The sequence below is a fragment of the Salvia miltiorrhiza genome, chromosome 8 (genome assembly GCF_028751815.1).
Source record: "Salvia miltiorrhiza cultivar Shanhuang (shh) chromosome 8, IMPLAD_Smil_shh, whole genome shotgun sequence".
Taxonomy (NCBI): Eukaryota; Viridiplantae; Streptophyta; class Magnoliopsida; order Lamiales; family Lamiaceae; genus Salvia; species Salvia miltiorrhiza.
This window is the reverse complement of record NC_080394.1, coordinates 14,896,734-14,917,623: the sequence shown is the minus strand read 5'-3', so window position 1 is coordinate 14,917,623 and position 20,890 is coordinate 14,896,734. Positions and strand designations below refer to the sequence as shown.

General features: G+C 34.9%; 2 protein-coding genes across 3 annotated transcripts; both read right to left on the bottom strand.

The window, feature by feature from the left end:
• Positions 1–4,019: 4,019 nt before the first annotated feature.
• On the bottom strand, positions 4,020–10,002 carry LOC131001313 (uncharacterized). Its single transcript, XM_057927674.1, has 9 exons — positions 9,365–10,002; positions 8,109–8,201; positions 6,919–7,023; positions 6,072–6,218; positions 5,807–5,905; positions 5,593–5,721; positions 5,188–5,367; positions 4,952–5,068; positions 4,020–4,595 (listed from the first exon to the last, which is right to left on the bottom strand). Exons 1-9 carry the CDS (start codon positions 9,743–9,745, stop codon positions 4,431–4,433), a joined length of 1,416 nt encoding a protein of 471 aa, XP_057783657.1. The 5' UTR covers positions 9,746–10,002; the 3' UTR covers positions 4,020–4,430.
• Positions 10,003–13,006: 3,004 nt separating this feature from the next.
• LOC131001312 (vacuolar protein sorting 38) lies at positions 13,007–19,263 on the bottom strand. 2 transcript variants are annotated; one of them, XM_057927672.1, is made up of 6 exons: positions 18,735–19,263; positions 17,271–17,477; positions 16,161–16,338; positions 14,302–14,447; positions 13,840–14,067; positions 13,007–13,383 (listed from the first exon to the last, which is right to left on the bottom strand). In XM_057927672.1, the coding sequence occupies exons 1-6, from the start codon at positions 18,927–18,929 to the stop codon at positions 13,267–13,269; spliced, it is 1,071 nt and encodes a 356-aa protein (XP_057783655.1). In that variant the 5' UTR covers positions 18,930–19,263; the 3' UTR covers positions 13,007–13,266. The 2 variants fall into 2 exon arrangements, with proteins under 2 accessions (XP_057783655.1, XP_057783656.1); XM_057927673.1 differs by having other exon boundaries at positions 17,271–17,473; positions 18,735–18,875.
• Between the last annotated feature and the right edge of the window lie 1,627 nt (positions 19,264–20,890).

Here is a 20,890-nt window from a genome sequence, read left to right as displayed (position 1 = left end):
CTAGGAGTATAATTTGTCTTCGTGTAAATAGCATATTGACCCTTACAAAGTTGATTATTGTAAGAAAACCACCGGATTATTTACTTTTATTCTGGGTTAATTGTAAGAGGCTAAGCCCACGTTTGGTTCGATGTTTTTAGAGGTTGGAAAAGAAATCAAGTAATTGAATTCATTACTTGTTGTTTGATTTAGGTAATGAGATAATCATTAGGTAACTCAATCACTCAATTTGTTACCCTTCAAAATAGAGGGGAAACAAAATAAAGGGAATTCCTTACTAATGTTTCATTTCCATTGTTAAACCAAACACTAAATAAAAGTAATGGTTATTGTTATCATTTCACCCCTTTATTTGATTTCATTCCTTTTCCATTCATATACTTGAACCAAACGAGCACTAAGAGCTATTGGTTTAATACACAACTTTTGAATTACATATAAATCGGATAAATATGTCCCCAAGAGGACACCAAGGGGTGCGATCTCCTGTGTGTGAACAGTGAGGTTTCAGGTTCAAACTCCATTGCCCCCCTCCCCAACTCCCTCAAGTCAAAAAAAAATATCGGATAAATATCACTTTAAATTTTAAACTATTCTTGTACTATCAAAGTATATACTCCTTCCGTCCCGGCCAAGACGCTACATTTGCTTTTCGGCACGGTATTTAAGGAGTTGTAGATTAATGTTTTAAGTGTGTAATAATAAAGTGATAAAGTAGGAGAGAAAAAAGTAATAAAGTGATAAAGTAAGACAGAGAAGGTAATAAAGTGATAAAGTAGGAGAGAGAAGGTAATAAAGAAATACTTAATTATTGTTAATTTAAGTGTTTAAAATTTCTTATTTTTGCCAAATATAGAAATGTAGCATCTTCGTTGGGACGCCCCGAAAATGAATATGTAGCATCTTGGGCGGGACTGAGGGAGTATTAAATTATCGAAAATATTTTTTAATCTTTGAAATCCTTCATTCTTTAAATTTTCAATTAGTAAACATATAATGACATCGTTCTGTATAATATTGATAAAAAATAATAATTCTAAATACATCGTGGCCTCCGGCAAGCCATGTCAAATTTTCGAAGTTAAAAAAATAGACGAATGGTAAAATTGACACAAAATTGATAGTCCAAGATTAAAAAAATATTTTCAATAATTCAGAATATAATTCATAATGCAAAAATAGTTTGAGATTTAAAATAATATTTATCCTACAAACTTTAATTTTAGTAAGATAATATATAAACTTTCAATTTATTAGATCGTCTAAAATTCAAGAGCCAGAGGCTCTACAGATTTTAATTTCATTTTTTCAAAAATCAAATTTTAAATTTTTAAATAAAATAAATATTGATTTTTAAAACAAAAAATATATCATTAAATTTAAATTCAAAATTTACAATAATTAAATAAATAGAATTTAAAAATTACAATTAAAATTAGATGTTGCATCATCGACGTGTTGCGACTCGCGATCTCCTCACACAATTGCTTGTGCATCGCTTATTGAGTCGGCCCCATTTGCGAAGCATCGAGGGTAATAATTTGGGCATTGACTATGTCGCGTTTCGTTTTATTCATAACGTTGAGCTTCTCAACGACTTTTTCCATCATCTTGATGTATTTCTCTTTGTTTGAAGCCAAAGACGACTGAATCCTTTTACCTTTCCCTTATCGTGCATTGCCGCCTTTTGGCCTATAGGCCTAGTCGTGATGCTTGGATCAAAGGACATCGTTGTGTACCCCCCATATGGTATTCTTCGCGTGTTTTGTTGAATGAGCGCCATTGCTGATGAAGGCGAATCATTGATATTCGCGGAAAATATGCCACGCCGCGAAGTATTTGAGGAGCCTTGATGTTGGTTTAATATATATTTCTTGGGCTTGTAGAATAATTTGGTCATCACTCATGCCGCTCCCTCATTTACTTCAGCATTTGTCATAAACTGCCTCACAAACCTTTACGTTTTTTTACACATATTGGAAGTGTGACTTTATTTGTTTGTTATCGCGCTACGACGCACCGGGAAGACAAGTTTAGTTGAAGCACCTCGTATTTTTCCCCAATAGACGAGTGCCTTTTGATTAACATCATTGACAATATTATGGGTCACCTCGACCCATACTGAACAAATTAGCTCGATCTCCTGCATAGTGTAGCAGTGCTTGACTTCGTCACCTTGGGAAGCACACGAATCTCAGTGGTTTCTTCATCTTGAATAAATTGAGTTTCGTTCAAATTGATAGCCTCAAAACCTTGATAGTTGAATGTGTTGGATGCTTGAGAAAACAGCGAAAAGCAGATATGAAAAAAAGTTGGGGTCGGTGACAAATTTGATTGGCTGGAGAACCAATTGTTAAAGTCACATTCCATCTTTTTTTGAACAAAAAGAACAAGAATAAAACTTAAATTGAAAGAAGAAGAATAAGAAGAAAGGAAGATGTAAAAAATGAATGAAAGTAGGCAAAATTTAAACAAAAAAAATTATTATTGTCACAACAGCAACTTATTAAAAGAAATTCAAACTTCAAATGCAGAATTAAAATTAAACTTTTTTTAATTGGCTATGCACACGCCCCACATAGTGAGCTTGTAGATGTGGCAATGCGGAGGGGCTCGTCGAGGGCGAGCTCGACCCTCTCGATCGAACCCCAATATTGATGTTCTTATTTTAAATAAATTTAAATTTGGAGATTTTAAAGTTATAGTAAAATTAATAAATTCATCTCAATTTATAAATTGGCTAAAACAAAAACGTGTATACATAAAATCTACCCAGACTCTGTCTATTTTATTGATTATATGACAATACATTTAAAACTTATCAAGTAATTTTATAACCTAAGCTTTTTCTATCTGACTACGTAAACCTTATTCTTTTGGCAAAACAATAAGTCATGCCACCGTTCAATACATGGAGATGGGCACTAATAGGTAGGTTAGGATATGGCCATATAACTTAAATCAAGATTTGTAAAAATAAGAAGGGGGTGATTGATGCATTAGAATTGTATTTGGTAGATTAGATGTAAAATGTAGATAGTGATGAATGAATGTTTGGTACACAAGTTTAAAACTTGGATTAACATAGAATTACAAATAAACCCTCTTTTAATTTTAAAATAAAACATTTGCCCTTAACTTGAATAATTAAATTATTTCAGATTTTAATAAATTCCAAATTTGTATTACTACTTCATAGATTAAAAAAAATTGCAGATCGCCGCTGAGGGCGACTAGGGCTTGGACAAGGTCGGCGAGGAAAGGGGGCGGTGAGGGCGAAGGCGGGGTCGGCGACTTTGGCAAGGGCAGAGGCGTTGAGGGCGAAGGCGGTGAGATCTGCACCCAAATCTTCTAACCATCTTCTCGAGCCAACACAGATGCATTGAGGGAAGGAGGCCGGCGAGGGAGGGGGCAGCGGCTACGACACGGTGGACGGCTGCAACGCTCCACCTCGTCCTTCACTGCGGCGGCTCCGGTAGCTTCAGGCGAGTACCTTTCGTTAGTTCGTGGCCAAGACATGGTGTAGTCGCCGGATCTAAAAATTTCAGACTTTACAATGGAATTCAAGGGTAATTTTGTAAACCTAAATTCTAATCAAGAACACTGTAGCATTCTGGCATACACAACAGAGAAGGGGGTCGCCGAATGGGGAAGATGGGTGTAACAATGATTTTGACCCGGGCCACGCCTAATACACGGGCCTAGCGTGTTGTGGACAAAACTACCAAACACAAAGTTAAGCCCATTTACCTTTGATAATATGGCTTCAACCAATACACCAAACACACCCAATGATAAAACTGATACAAGATTGAAATAAATTTTTAAAATTAAAATTCATGAAATGGCTAAAAATTGGGATAGATTTCACAATTAGCCCTTCATATCACTTTTGAATTGGAAATCAAAGGATTGAAACTTGTGCATCATCTCTCTCTTGCCAATAGAATAATCTAACGAGTACAATTCTGTCTCCGGTTTACAATTAAAAGTTGAACATAAGAGTATGAGTGATGAGATAACAAGAAGAACCCAACAAAGTTAAACATCAACTACATGAGTAAATCCTGTTCACATAAATTTGACCAGCCAAGAAATGACACATTACACAGGGGTACAATGAATACGAAGAAAAAGAAAATCTACAAAATCACAACTGCAATACTAATTTGAGATGAAAGATACTAACAAAATCTCTTTCTTAGTTAAGCTATCAAGACCCAGAACTTGCACAGACATTTTCTTTGTTGCTGGTGGCACTAAGAAATAGAAGAAAATACTAAGAAAAAAACATCTTTACGAGACCAAATCAAATGACATTTACACCCTAAACTTTCTTACAAGAATATCAGGCAAGATAACAATAAATGGAGTTCTAAAACCGACACATGATGACACACAGCTCAGTATGCCAAGTAAAAGGGTCTATTTCAGCCTGCATGGTGAACTCGCAGCTTGCTGGCAACATAGAGGAGATGGCTGATGTTTGTTGATGGGTAGTTTTGGAGCAACTTTAGATTAGATGTGAAGTCACCGGCAAGCAAACGCTTGCGCACAATAATCAGCATTGCACAACAAACTCGGAGTAGTGTTTCCTGCAATTTAGAAATTGCTTAGCATCCAATCACATCACAACTATATCGATCCTAAGAAATCATTAATCAATGAGACATCAGCAATCTGTATCAACTTCAAACATGCACCATGGAAGGTCAGCCGACTGTCATACCATCTGTAACTCAACATAAATAATATCGAGTCTGAGTGCACACTTGTAGCAACCCCACAATCAGAAGACCTTTTATATATTGCTCTAGTTTTGTTATTCAAAGATGCTTTCACAAATTATAGAAAACTGTGTACCAGTACAAACACCCCAAAAAAATTATAACAAAATTGTTTAGAGCAACACAACATTACGTATATGAAATACTCTAAGAAAGTGACCTACCTGAGGACCTTCAGGGTCACTCAGAAGCGTGTCCCATATTAAGAGACTGTCAGGAAAATTGAACTCTTGGGTCAGAAGGAGTGTTATCCACCGAAAGGCATAAAATTGGGGATTGACCTGCACATACAGCCAAACGAGTTAAGTAAAGGAAATGCAATATTTTTTCCATGTATATGGTGCCACAAGAGAATAGATAAGCTGCATGTAATAACAAAGTACAAGACATAATTTCTTACTTTTGTTGTCATCTCAAGATGACGCCATAGTTCTTCATCATGCTCCTTTAAAAGCTGTGATAATCTTGTAATGGTGGAACGAATCCCCACAACACTATTATCAAGTTGTTGAACAAAATTGTCCCGAAATCCGCTTAACAACTCCACGAAACAGAAGAAAGTATCTGCCTCAGCAGAAGCCTGCAGAACTTGCAAGAGGAAGTATTAATTGTAAAAGAAAACAAAATAACAATATGAAACTCCACGATTACAAGCATGCACAAGGTTACAAACAAAGAAACTAATCTCAGTTTACAAGTATGCTAAAGAACATGGTCAGAATCTCAGTTTACATCATAATATTATGAAGACATGGGCATATAGCTCGCAATCAGCAGAGAGAGGTATCCAAGAAACATAGCTTACCGCATATTCCTCATTGGGATCATTTTTGAACACGTAGTATAAAGGCGCCAAGAGTTCATTCATCCCTTGCACATATCTTATTCCAGGATTCAGTTTTGCGAATACAATTAATATATTCCTTAAAGCCTCCTGAAAGCAAGATCATAAGCTAGTGAAATAAATTCAGCAAGATCACAACGACAAGAACAAAATAGGGAGTATAACTTGAGCTTACTTGGTTGGATTTAGCAAAAGCTGAGTCCCCAGAGAAAAAATGTATGCCTGGATGAGTACGTTTGACATCTCTGTCAATTTGTTCCAAGATTTCAGCGTCCTACAAATCATATGTAGTCCAGCCAAATGATCAAATCTTGGTGTTAACATTGATGGGAGCATTCCACAAATATTATTAAAGGCATTCAAGCAAGTTGGACCTGGCTTGCATGAAAGATGATATCATTATCAGTAACACATGACTCTTTGGAAAGAATTAAAGGTACCTGAAAGAATTGATTCCATATGCTGCTTTGTCCAAGACTTAAGGGGTGCTCTCCATGAGTTATCTCCGATCTTGAGAGGAAACCAGGGCTGCCATCCGGTTCATTTTTGTCAAGACTTGATTTTTCCAGCCTCCTCGTTATCTCTGACTGACTAGCCACAAAAACATTCAGACAATTCCAAGAATTGAAAGATGTGTGGAAAAACTTAAAGCAATACAAGTCCTTGAAGTTTGATAGAGATTGATGTACCAAGGATTTTTCCAAGGATTTTTCTGCCAACAATAATATCAGAAGTTGGAGACTATTTTATAGATCAACACTGAAGTTGTGCGGATGTGTAGTCACCCATTTACCTTTACTTCACAATTTCTATATAAAATTAAATTTATTGTTTATCACTAAAATAATAAGAGCCATTCACAAGCACAAAGTGCCATGTCATAGATGACTAGTTCATTCCAACTGTCAAGGGATTTCAAAAACATTAGCTGAACCAAATAAAGAAAACTAGCTAAAATTCAAACGTCAATATAAACATCTAGTTCATTTCAACTATCAAGTTATTTTAAAAACATTAGCCAACCAAAGTAAGGAAAACAAGATAAAATTCCAAGGCTGTTTTAAGATATCAGAATAAAAAAATCAGCAACAAGGTCTTGTTTCTTTGCAAGACCAATTTGTGTATCGGCTATGGGACTAAAAACAAATAAGACATACAGAACTGTATGCACAAAGCATGACTAACACAGCAGATGAAATCAGAAGATTATATGCGTCCTTTTTCCAGCTTCACAGTGAAATTGGCATCATCATATTTAAATATTGTCCAAAATCTTCATGAACTTACAGGATTGATTAATAACTCCTCTTTGAAATGTTTATACTGAGACCTTTTCTTGGCCAACTCTGAAGGCCAAAGAGAGCGATCAGGAGGCAGATACCCCAATAATAGCTGGAAAAATACAAGGTAAACTCATAATCCAACTATAATCAATTGCTAAACCAGGTAAAAAAATTAAAACATAAAACAGCTACACATCATCAAGACTAAAAATTGACGGCCAGATTAATCTCTAGAAAAGTTTTAAGTCATTATTTATTACAAATGAAAAGGAGAATTAAGACTCTCCTTTGTTCAGTGCTTACAAGCTTACAATCATAAATAATATTACAGAGTAGGTAAAGGACTAAATGCCACATCTGTCCAACTTGAACAAGAGGTCAATATAATAATGCCCCAATGTTTTCTGAACTTAAGAGTCCTCTATTAATTGATACTAAATACCAAACATGTCAACAAAGTAATAGAAATGGGAATCAAGGTAGCCCGAAAAAGTTATGCCAGTTGGAATGGGTGTAGCAAAATATCAGTCAATGCATGGTTAGGTTCTTATATTTGATTTTGGCTTGACCTATAGGGGAGCGGGGACATATAATCATTTGTTTTCATTTTGAAATAGACTTTAATATGTGTCTGCACTGGTATATGCAAAGCCACAACCCAGACTTACACTATATGCATCTCGCCCTAAGAATACGTTCATTTTAATTTGAAAATAGAATGATGGTACCATTCTGAGAATTCATGAGAAGATTATTCTTCATGAGTTAACTGGGCTCCCAAGCTCTGGAGTTGCTAGTCCCAAATAAGCAATTCAACTGTTCAAACCAAAATGTATCATGGTCGAACATTAAGTAATCCATGATTTTTTTAATTATTTTCTGTGCATACACTACATTTTACTTCAAGAAATGTAACGTCATTGTGAAAATCAGCTTACTTACTGATGATAAATAGTTTAAATGGCCTATTCAACAGTGGATAAGTTGTTTACTAATGTTAATTCGATGAAGGCAATACTTACAAACAGAACTATAGAAAATCTTTAGAATGAAAGTCAACTGTAATTTTTGGAAGAAAAACGTGGCATGTGCCTATATCAATAAGAAAACAAATAAAATGAAAGCATGCAAGAACTGCATTTTATTCCAAAGAACAGGCACAGAGTGAATATCATACTAAATTACAACCCATACCTTCCACACAATTGAGCGAATTCCAGCTCCATCAGGTATGCCTTCTGAAGCTAACCTCCTCAGTTCTCCCATAATTATAACCTTCCTTGACAGCTGAGGTTAAGAAAGATGCAAAGTGTCACACAAAAATACTGAATAAACAATGAACCTCGTAAGAATTGTAGAAAAAGAAGAATAAGGACAACAAATAACAAAATTATAGTGCCAGAGAGATGGGTTCTCCAATATAGTACTGCTAAGTACGAAATGATGTTCATTACTTTCTGCAACTTGACCAGGGAGGACAAAATATTTCACATTGTCAACTGATTCATGTCACTCATGAATACAATTCTCCACTGTCTATGTAAATGTATGTATTGGGGAGACATAAAGAGATACAAAGTCCACATGATAAAACATGTCTAATATACTCAAAATAGATACCAAACTAAGAAGAGCATATTCGTTTGCAATGAGATGAACCATAGATATTACCCATGATACCCTAGCCCTCGGGTCACTGTGTCTTCACTCTTCACACAGAGGAAAAGACCCTCTCCGTCTTTGTTTGGGTAGAAGTCTGTTGATCTTCATATCAAGGTCATGAATCATACTACAAGGTTTTCTATGTAAAAGGTGACCGTGGATGCAGATAACAGGAACAGCGACCATCCTAGGGCATCCATGTCAGGCCAAGTTGTATACTTATCACCATTGAGCCGAGCATCACAACGTTGAGCTAACAAAGCACATGTGCCTTATACAGTTTTAACTAAGGGTGCGTTTACTTTGATGGATAAAATTATCATGGGAACAGGAGGGATAACAAAAATTTATGCCTTTAAATGCCTCCTTTCTTTTGGATTGTGAATTATACCCTTTTGTGAGCTATAACTCTTTGAGTTTATCAAGTGACGACAACCATAACAAATTTGGTTACAGAGATTGAGGAAATCCTGTAAACAACACTAAGGAGTTCAAATTTTTAGCAGTAGATGCCTTCTAAATTAATGAATTACCTTTCCAGGGCGAAGAACAATTATGGTTAGGTCTAACTTAGTACTCTTAGCTGAACATCGGCCAGTAATTCTCATTCAAACTGATTGGTATCCACACGATCGCATGAACATATCTCTCAGTCGTTCAGGTCTCCTAACACGTAAGTTTTCACTAAGTCATTAATCTCTCCGGCAATATGCATGTACATTCTTTCTCTAAGTAAAATATGCACTATCATTTGTGTAGCATTTGAGAGACAGAGAGAGAGTAAAAACCTCTTGTAGAAGCTGAGTCTGCCTAGAAATAACTTCAGCAGCAGGAGGCGCCGGGGCTGGCGCCACAGCCGCAGCCGCGCCGCCACCTGACGCTGTAGAGTTGGCCGACGTCGAGGAGCTTCCATTTTCCTCATCGCTGTGAGAAACACTACTATTACTACCGTAAGTGCCACTGAGCGGATCCCTGATTTCCGTCTTCGCAGCACCAGTAGCGTGAACAGAAGAAGCAGCCGGAGGCTCCGGCGGGGGCACTGGCGGCGGTGGCTCAACCACTGGGACAGATGATGGCTTCACGGCGTCGTTGGGCGGCGGCGATGGCGGTGGATTAGGTGTAGACCAAAGGGAGCTGTTGAGCCAGTCAGGCACCCCTTTCTTCACCATAATCAGAGCGAAATTTCTCAGTAATTCGCGATCGACTAATGATTTGGTGAGAAATAGATTGAATTGAGTCGAATTAGTCTATGAAGATTAGAGAAAAAGATTTCATTTGATCACTGTGAACGAACACGTTCTCGTGAAAGCGTCGCATTCATTAGTTCTGCCTTCTGCGCATTCCCCTCTGTGTGCGTGTGTGAGAGAGAGAGGGAGAGTGGGGATGAACGAAGTTTGGTTGCCAGGTGGATTGGTTGTGGTCACGTGGCTCTCACATGTGCTAGTCGTTGAAACCTTAACTTTCTTCGACAATAAAAATATGAATAAATTTATTTATGTATTGAACATAAAAATCATTATACAACCTTTTGTGAGATAACATGGTTTTCTTTTATAAAATAAGTAATTAGAGCATCCACAATGGGCTTACTTGATAGCTTACTTGATAGCGAGGGACCACATTGAGTAAGTAGTGCTGCATTAGGGTTACTTGATAGCTTACTTGATTTTTTTAGTTTTGATTTTTATATTTTTCATTTAAATTAATTTTTTTCAAATTTAAATAACACATTTTTCTAATAATTAGAAACTCCATTAAATTAAAAATCCTAAAAATTACATAAAAATAAAAACCACCTAAAAACATCATTAAAATTACATAAATAAAAAAATTTCAAAATTCGATTTTTTTTAATCGCTCATGTATACTCCAAGACTCGAGCAGGCCTCGAGTAAGCACTCCCCGCAACGCCTTACTCGAGTGCAACGCTCTACTCGAGTAAGCGCTCGAGTAGGAGCGTTGCGGGTGCTCTTATCGATGGGACAAAATAAAAAGAAAAGTGAGTCATTATCAATGGAACGGAAGGAGTATGATTTTAAGACTCTACTCGAGTAAGCGCTCGAGTAGGAGCGTTGTGGGTGCTCTTATCAATGGGACAAAATAAAAAGAAAAGTGAGTCATTATCAATGGAACGGAAGGAGTATGATTTTAAGATTCATCACTTCATCTTAGAGCATCTCCAAGACTGTAATGCTAGAATCCATTTGCGCTTTAAAAATGTGGTCTTCGCCTTAGAGCCTTCACTCAACAGTTATGGATTTTAATTGGGGCTTTAATTTTTTTTATTTTCATTCCATTTTACTTCTTCAATTTTAAAATTCAACATTTCATTAAAATTAAAATTGAAATATTACATTAATTAAAATAAAATACAATAATTAAAATAAAATTACAATAAATAAAAAATATTATAATAATTAAAAATTACATCAATCCTCAAAACTTCTTGACTTCTTCTAGCAGTGAATTGTGCATTGACAATTGTCATTGATCCATCTTCGAGGTGTTCGCGTTGAGAATTTCAAAATTGATAGCTTCTCGTTGAATGGTGTTGAAGAGATTGATTCCTTTTGCGACGTTGTTCATTGTGTCATAGTGTTTCACCTTGTCTCCTAGCCTTGGGGCCCCGTCATTATGCTCGACTCATAAGACGTCGTCGTACATGTCCCATCAAGTGCTTTGACGAGTGAACATCCTTGCCGGTTGACGCAAAATGTTAGCATTCTCGCAGAACTCGCAATCTCCGAAATACTTGAATGGAACACTATAGTTAGCTTAATAGCTCTCTTGCGCTTGTTAAGTGATTTGTTCATCACTCATTCCGCTCCTCTAAGTGGCGTGACACTTCTCATAGATCGACTTCCATAATTTGTCGTCTTTTTGGATGTATTGAAAGTGCGATTTTGTCTGCTTGTTGTGGCGAGCAAGAGTGCCGAAAGGCCGAGCTTCGTTGAACTTTCGGGTAATCTTCCTCAGTATGTGAGTGCCTTTTTGATCGACACTTTTGATGGCGTTGTAGGTAGCCTACGCCCACAACGTGCACACAAGCTCAGTCTCTCATAAACTCATTAAACTTGTGGTTCATTTTTGGATGAAGATTTTAGGAAGAAGAATGCGAACAAGATGGGAGAATGGAGTGGGATTTGATGTAAAAGTGAGTACGAAGTTGGAGTATTTATAGATAAATACATAAAACAAAATAACAAAAAAAAATGTGTGAAGAAGTCATTGCTGCCAACAGTCTGATTTAAAAAACATAAAAAACCAAAACTTTCAAATTTTTAAATTTCATTTTCGATTTTTTTAATTGAAGCGCGTGTAAGCACACGCCGCACACAACAGCCTTAAAGTCAAGTGCAATTTTTGCAGCCGAAATTTGAGCCCGACGGGGTGCAACGCGAGACTGCTCGAGCCTTGCGCTTGCACCTCGTTGGAGGTGCTCTTAATTCACGGTCATATGAGAATTGAACTTTTTATTTAGTTATGAATAGTTGAAATTTAATAATTTTGTAGTATAAAATAAATAAAATACACAATTTGAAAAATTGAAGTACAGTTTCTATTTTCAAGTAAAATCTTTACCTTTTGAAGGAAAATATCATTACTTACAGTCTTATCGATATTATATGTTAAAATTTTAATTTGACATAACTGGTTCATTTTAAATTCATTTTTGAATTAAAGATTATTTCATTTAAGATGTATATTACATATTTTATCTAGTATACAATTTCTTGAAATGGAAAAAATATTTTCTTCATATGAAATGAGAAAATTAATAAATAAAAGATTTAAAAAATATATTACACAGCAACATTTTGATAATTATAATTTAGAAATAATAAAAATATATTAAATGGAGGATGATTCAAATGAAGGAGATTTTGAGAAAAATTCAAATGATGAAAATTTTTAGATTGCTATGCAAGGGAGAACATATTTTTCTATTATATACTCTCTTTGTTATTTATAAAATGAAATATTTTTAATGGGTCAATTCAAAATAACAAGGACACTGTTAGTGGAATTAGTGGAACTAAGAGAGTATAAGATATTCGTCTAAAAAAAAGGGAGTATAAGATATTAAGACTCATAAAGCAATAATTGAATGCTTTTACTTGCAAGAAATGTCAAAGGTGTAATGTTAACCACTAAAAGGCCATAAGCACTGGCCCATCACGTATAATGTGATTGTGGAGAATAGCTAAGTCTTTTCATAAATTATTACTTGTCCTAATCATATCAACAAATCTTTGAACTATTATACTTCTAGGGACTCTCTCTCTCTCTCTCTCTCTCTCTCTCTCACACACACACAAACACACAGTGATATTCTCATTTGAATATCCATAATACTCCTACACAGTAAAGCTTCGCCGTCTTTCACGGCCATGGGCAATCAATGGGGTTTCATATTGCAGTCAAGGAAAGAAAGAACAACTCAATGAAAATTGATTAATAAAAATGATTGCTCAAAAAATATGTATTATCTAGGTGGTCTATTTTCCAAAATCATTGCCCGCGAACTCAACAAAAAAATTAAGATTGAAGTTGAATCCAAACCATGTAAATTACATAAAATATAATTGGCACTGATTTGGAAAATGGACCAAGATTTTATGGTGCTCAACCAAAAAACAGCACCCTTCTAGAATACAAGTAATCCATTTACAGAAACTTACAGTTCACTTCACATATCTATGTACTCTGGGGAAAGAATTGTTCGTGTAAGCTCCTTTAGATTTGCTAATATATGGCGAGGTCCTAAGCTCTTAACACCGATAAAATTCAACAGCTGCTCTAAATCCTGCAATCAAATTTACATTTACAAATTAGTAAGACACCATTCTCGTATCTCAAAAATGATTACAATTACACAGCAGAAATCCGCACTGCAAAACAAATAAGACCGTTGACATGACATGTCCTCCAACAATTTTTTATGCTAAAGTAGTATCATATTTTGATCGATTATAAGAGTTGTACAGATTAAGATGATTAAGAGTCTACTTCAGAAAGAAAGTTGATTCCAGATGTGTCTGGAACAGTAATATCAACAACATTAGTGAATAATTAAGTCATATGAATATTCCACCACATTGTCAACTAAGGCCATTATAGGCATAAGAACTAAATTCTAAGGTACTTGAATTATTCAATGAAAAAAGTTGACTTATTGAAATGGTATATATATGGTGCACCAAATATCTGTAAGTTATTCGAGTGATGTATGACTCACGCAAGAATACAGAAATGAACACACCTTGTTTAGCAGGAACACAGCGTAAGCTGCTCTTGTTGAGTCCTGACCTTCAATAAATAGAGGGAATTCTACAGGCTTCGAGCTCGTGGAAATTATTGTATCCAAAGACGTACTGGATGCTGAATGTTCGACTGAAGGGGAATAGTCACGTATATATGATCGAGAACCTCCTAATCGTAATGGATAACGCAGAGGGACTTGCAAATAAGAAGCAATAAGAGATACAGCCTGCATAGTAACAGGCCATTTTCATCAATATGTATTAACTTAGTAATAAGTGCACTCGCAGACTGACAGCAACAGATATGCATAAACTAAGCATATAACGCTTGCCAGTCTGAGATCAACCCCAGAGAGACAAAAATGGATAAATACAGCTTATTGTTATATACATGTAGAACAACAGTTCCAGCAAATTGTAACCAAAATTCAAATTTCTAAAAGTGGAACTGAAGTACATACATGAGCTACATATCCAAGGGCAGTTGACGATCGTTGAACCTCCTTCTTGTCAGTAAAAAAACTCATCTTCGTAAAAGAGACAGTGAGGTGCAGTCCTGAGATAGTCAATGTCCCCTGGTCGAGAGGTTTTGATCCATCAGGAACACCTGAAGTTGGGATGAAGAGTAAAATAGCACAAAAATATTATGAACAGCAATCTTAAGATGCTTCACATGAAGCAGAAAGAACTAACTCCTAATAACTCCAAGATTGCATAAAGAGCATTATAATAGTATAAAACATCTACAAAACATACTATGTGCATAAAATCATGATGATGTTACCAGTAACTTTAGAACATCTATATTGAAAGTCAATACAAAACAAACTATAATATGCTTATAATGTTTTCACATATGTTCATACAACTGGTGTTGCATACGGAATATTTATATCACAAAAAAACATATACTCCAAATCGCTCTAATATTTCAACCAGTTAGATAATAAAACCTAACATCGGTCGTAGTTGCTTTTAGTTGGATCATTTAAAGGTTTATGGGGGTGAAAAATAGCACAACGGTAAGAAAACAAAGGCAGAATGTACAGATGTAAAAGAATGAAGCAGATGCACACCCTTGGACCTCACAAACAAGGTTGAAAACAAAAAAGAGATGCTATAATTGCTATGATTTCTTCTGGCATACATAAGGCAATTTCTTTATTTAACTTAATCCAGGCATGTTGTCAAAGATAGCCCCTCGTCACATATCTTATCTGTGTCTTCAACTACTTCTACTGTTATACAGACAAAGCAAACTATAATACAAATTGTTCCATCCCTGATCTGCACTCTACTCCAGTAACTCTTTTAGAACAAAAAATGCCTAGTGCTTTTGTTGTATTTTGAAGAGAAAAAAAAAAATGACAAGAGAAGCAAACTTTGATTAACCACCTAATACATCTTGGCAACATAAAACAATCATTAATATTTACAACTGTGACCGATCCTCTTCAATAGCACCACACCATAGACCATACTGCACATAGCTTCATTACCGCTGTCAGTATCTTTTGATTTATTATACTAACAAACGATAATGTATATCAACTCTGCCAAGAAAACATGCACCGTTACTAGTTTACGAACCAAGAAACTGTGCAGCTTGGACGTGCTTACATGACCCAGAACACAGAAGTGTTCGATATGCAATATTAATAAGAAGATCAAAGATTGTAAAAAAGGTGTTCATATTGATAGTCAGTTGATTTTACAAATTTGTAATGATGCTTGCTTAGTTTAGCATGATAAAGAAAGCATACACATACTTTAGAGTTTAGGGGATTAATATCAGGTGTCTGAATCTGAATTATGATCTTGAAGGGTGTGATTGGTTATCTTATCTTCTGTATAGCATAGGCATACGCACACACGGTGACACGTGAAAGGAGATTATTATAAAAAACATGCCAAACTATCATATACCAAAATTGGTTATTAGAATTAAATTGGATTATTTCTTGTTTTAATACATATTTGCAGTTAAAATTACAAACCAATAACTTCCTTCTAACAAGTTCAGAAGTGATATAGACCTATGGCTTATAGATTCTGTCTATCTCAGACCCCAAACACAAGCTTAATTTTGATTTGATTTCAATTCTCTAACCAAGTAACTGATTCATGATTTTACCGCATCGTGTTATTGACTTATTGTTCATATGCAGTTTTACATTCTTCATTCTTGTCATCACAAAATATAGTATCAGAGTGAAAAATATTGAATAATATTTCAACTCTCTGAATAAATGTAAGATCAATTTGAAACATATTCACTTTACAAATTAATAAAATATCATCATTTCTAATCAACAATTACCTGTCTTAATACTACGAAATGATTCAAGCTCTTGCTCAGAAGCTTTTCTGACCACAAGCTTTACTGGATATAGCAAGGTGACCTGGGAGACCATATACTGTTGCCTCAATCTCTTTGATTTTTGCAAATTTTTCAAGTGACCATAACCTTTTTCTCCAGCAAGTGACCTACTTGAGTCCTGCACCGGAATAAATTTACATTTCAGACTATTAATTATTTGACAAACATATATCTCATCCACTCCACAAGTGAAAGAAAAGTAGGAAATATAGAATGAAGAATGAAGAGCAATATCATTTTAGGCTCATAAATTCAAACAATGGCTACGAATTGAGAAACAAAGTGCTAAACTGTTAAACAGAAAGTAAGAAAACTATTTATGTGGTCACAGTGAGCTTCAAGCCTTCAACACATTTAGCATACAGAGATTTTTTTCAAAACATGGATGAAGTCCAAATGGCTAGTTGTCAAAAAGTTATTTCATCTCAAGAGTGCATATCAAATTTCTATCTGTGGTGAATATATCTTACAAATCTTTTTGTCTTCATGAGACTGTAGACTGTAGTAGATACTGTCATAAGAAAGCATCAATTATTTCCATAGGGAATCAGGATTTTCGGCTAGTTACAATTTACACATTACTCATTGTTTTCAAATTTCAAGCAAATAAATAGAACATATCCATCAGCCAACTCACCATGACATCTGCATAAGTGCTCTTCAGATAATTTTTCATTACACGCAATAAATGTTCAATTGTTCTATACTGCATTTTTTGTCTACACTGGATAAGCTGAAAAGTGTCTTTCAGATCTAATCCTTTGGAAAGGAACAGGAAAAAGAAACTGGAGAAGGATAGGAAAATGGTGGCTAAAACTATTTAAAACATCAATCCCTTGTTAGAATGATTAATCATTTCATTAGGGGATCTAATTGGTCAACATCATATACTGCAGTTATACATATGACCATACGAACATAATAGACAGCATGCAGTGAGCTACTTGCAATAAAAGTACAGATAGAGTCGCAAGTTAGATAGTCAACACATAAATTCGTTTCAGTTAATAAAACTGGGGAAGAAAGCCAAGTAACATAGTCAAACATTACCTGCATGCGTTTGTTGGCCACAGAAAGAGAACTTCCACCGACCAAAAGAGATCTAATTTCACCACTAAGTTGTTCCTCCTGCTTTCTTACCTTCTCTTTTACAACCTTTGAATGCATAGACATCTTCCCCATCAACAACTTACGATGTTCCAATTTCTCACGCATCTGATCAAGCTCATTTGACCGACTTAATGACTCAGATTCTATCTGTCCATAGTACCATCAATAAATTTAGCCAAATGAAATTAAGCCGAATCAATTAGAACAAAAGGATAGAAAAGCACCATAAAAAGTTGTATCATTCATTTACTAGATATTATAGGTGAAAAACATAATGTCTTTCACACGCACAACCAAACACATAGAGTTAATTGCAGGAGAGACACAGGAGCAGAAACGACAAGAATAACATGTACTCTTACTACCACATGTAATAAAGGAACACCTCCTGACTATTGGAGATGTCCTCTATGAAATAGTTCATGCTCTTTATTGTATTAGAGCTATATCTTAACTTAAGATCATCAAAACAGAATCAATCAATGAAAAAGAGAGAAGTTAGATCTGGTGATTTTACAAATATAGCCAACCCCCTAGTCATGATTACCAGATACATTTGCACATAAAGATCTTGATTTAGGGGAATCCAAATCATGCCAGTGAAAAATTCTAAAAGTCAATATGAAGTGCACTGTGCACACAGCTGTTGAGGAATGACAAGAGGCCATCGAAAGAATCCTCACAAAATAATCAAAGAAATAACATGATGACCTGTCATATTTTTGGTGGTATCAGGCTATTGATGTATGTTCATTGTTGCATCCGTTGCATAATTACAAGGAATATCATTAAGAAATAAGCAATTTAGATAATAAGGAAAATTCAACATGAACCTGATTTTCTTAAGCAACCAACACATGATGGCATAGCCAATAATCATATGCTTACTGTGAACCAAATCTCATAGGTTTTCCATTTCAGTATCAAAACTCCCAATTCCCAGTTGAGCCATTAACATCACAAACTTCAAATAGTCCATTTTCGAGTCAAAACCTGCCCTGCCCTCTGTAAGTCGTTTTTATTTATTTATCAAACCTGCAGTGCTCTTCTATTAGCAATTTTTTCAAATTTGATAGTACCTGATTCAAAAACCGAGCAAAGCACATTCCAGATCACTTAAACTATACACTCTTCAAATGAAGACTAATCATTGGGTCGGTTCATGCAAAACTGATCCCCTCTATCCGTAAATGTTATCTCAATCGATAAATACTAGATCAAATTGCACGCTGGACCATAATTGACTGCTCTGTATCTTTCCCTTCACTATTCCCAATATTACCAACAAATAAACCAGCGAGGAGAACTAGTTTCCAACAAATATATCCATAATCCCCTTTCCATTGCAACTCCTTTAGCACCACCGAAAAAATAAAAATAATAACAAAAGATTAAAATATTTACTTGTATCGACGACTGAAGCTTCTCTTCAAGCACCAATTTCTTACTCTTGGCTTCCTCAAGTGCGGAGGTCAAACTGCACAAACGAGCGAGCTCCTGCTCGTAATCCTCCCATTCTATGACCTTCGCAGGCTGATCCTCCTGTGCTACCCGCTTTTCCTCTTGTACCTTCACAATTGGCTTTTTAGACGACCCCATTCACAACTCACGATCGATGAATTGTTTCCAGACAATCTCTTCGATTTCAATGGAGAAATACGATATCCATCGCCGTAGCTCCTCTTCACCATCGTACTACGAATAACTTTCAGGAGAAAATCTAGGGTTTAGATGGCGAGAACCGTGACCTCATAGCTATAAATCTTTGAATTTTGGGGAAATTGGAAGAAATCGAAGAAAGGAAAGTGCAACAGTTATTTTTGTTCGATTTTCCCCCGTTTTATTTTCCTCAATTTGGTTTTTTTTTTTCTTTCAGTGACGCAGCTGGCTGGGAGGTCGTAAAGCGTGTGATGCTTAAAAGTAACGCTCTTATACGGTAAACGCCTTCAGAAATAGCAAAACAAAACAAACACCAACTTACATTCCAACAATATTTTATTGAGTTAATAACACAGCTGGCAAAAGCCCGATGGCCCAATCCAATCCGTCTAACTTTAAGGTTTATTGGGCTCCTTAAAATAGAGGCCCGAAAAAAATTAGACCTAAAAAGTAAAAATCCGCCCAAATGGTCCATTGGGCCCATTAGGTTACCACCCAATTTTTTTAATTATTAATTTGAAATTTAAAATAAAAAATAATTGAAACAAATTCATGTTTAGATTTTCCTCTTATGCTAGCTCGTTAATTGATAAATTTTAACTTTTGAATTTTTTTTTAAGTATATGTTGAATTAAAAATAGGAGGTATAAGTTAATTAAATATATATATAAACACATATATTCATATTGCATCTATTTAAATTATTTATTTTTATGAACCCCTTTATTTTATAATGAGTATCATCATTCTTCTTGAATTTTGTCGTGACCGTGAGTTACCTACCCCTCTTTAAAATATATTTTAATTAGTGCCATATGAAATGTAAATGTTTGTTTGCTAATTTTGTAGTTCAAAATGAATGATTTTTTAATACATTTTTATTACTTTGGAGTTTGCTTAATATATTTACTATTAGGACTTTAACTTTGTTTAAGTACTTTGGAGTGTTATTTAGCAAACTATCTATTATGGGATTTTCATTTATTTTTTGTTGCGGTTTGACTTACAATAGTATAATTTAAGATTCTTATTTTTTTTAATTATATTTGTAAATTTATATTTGGTTTGATGTTAATCAATTTAATTTATTTTGTTTTTTTATCATTTTAATATCAAAAAAATAGGAAAAAAAACATATTAAGTGGATTTGGCCCGATTGACCGAGAGAAGTTGAGCTGAACTTGCTATTTTTTGCAATCTGGTTAAAATTCGAGCCAACCCGACCGAATATAAATCAAAAAGCCCAATCCGGTGGGTAGAGTTGGGCTAGCCCGACCTGGTCCATTTGACAGTTCTATTTAATAGACCTACATATACATTATCACTCATGGGACGTTTATTTTGAAAGAATAGCATTGATAGATAAAAATAATAATATTAATCCTTTGTTTATTTTAATGGATTTAAACTTTAGAATAAAAATAGTATGTTAACTGTGCAGAATTTACGTAAGACATTTTCTGTATGTCATTTTATTTTCTGTACATCATTTTGGAATAAAGATCAAGTGGTGGAATTTTCTGTACATCATTTTATTTTTCCGCTGGAAGACATTTTATTGCTTTCCATGCAATAATTTACGCACTTGGTATCTTACTTACAAGGCTGTTTATAAAGTGGATTAGGTTGTGTTTGAGTTAATATATAGAATTAACCACTTTTCTATAGTAAAAATTTAAAAATTAGCCTATCAAATAAAAACTCTAAAAATTAGCAATTACTCATTTTGTCCCAACTTTTAGTATCCAACTTTCTTTTTTTGGTCGTCCTATATTTTAGTATTCATTTATATTTTTAGTAAAAGTAGGTGGGATCCTTTTTTCACTTTAATTATTTTAACACTCACATAAAATATGAGACCCTTATTCCACTCACAACACACTCAATCACTTTATTAAAAC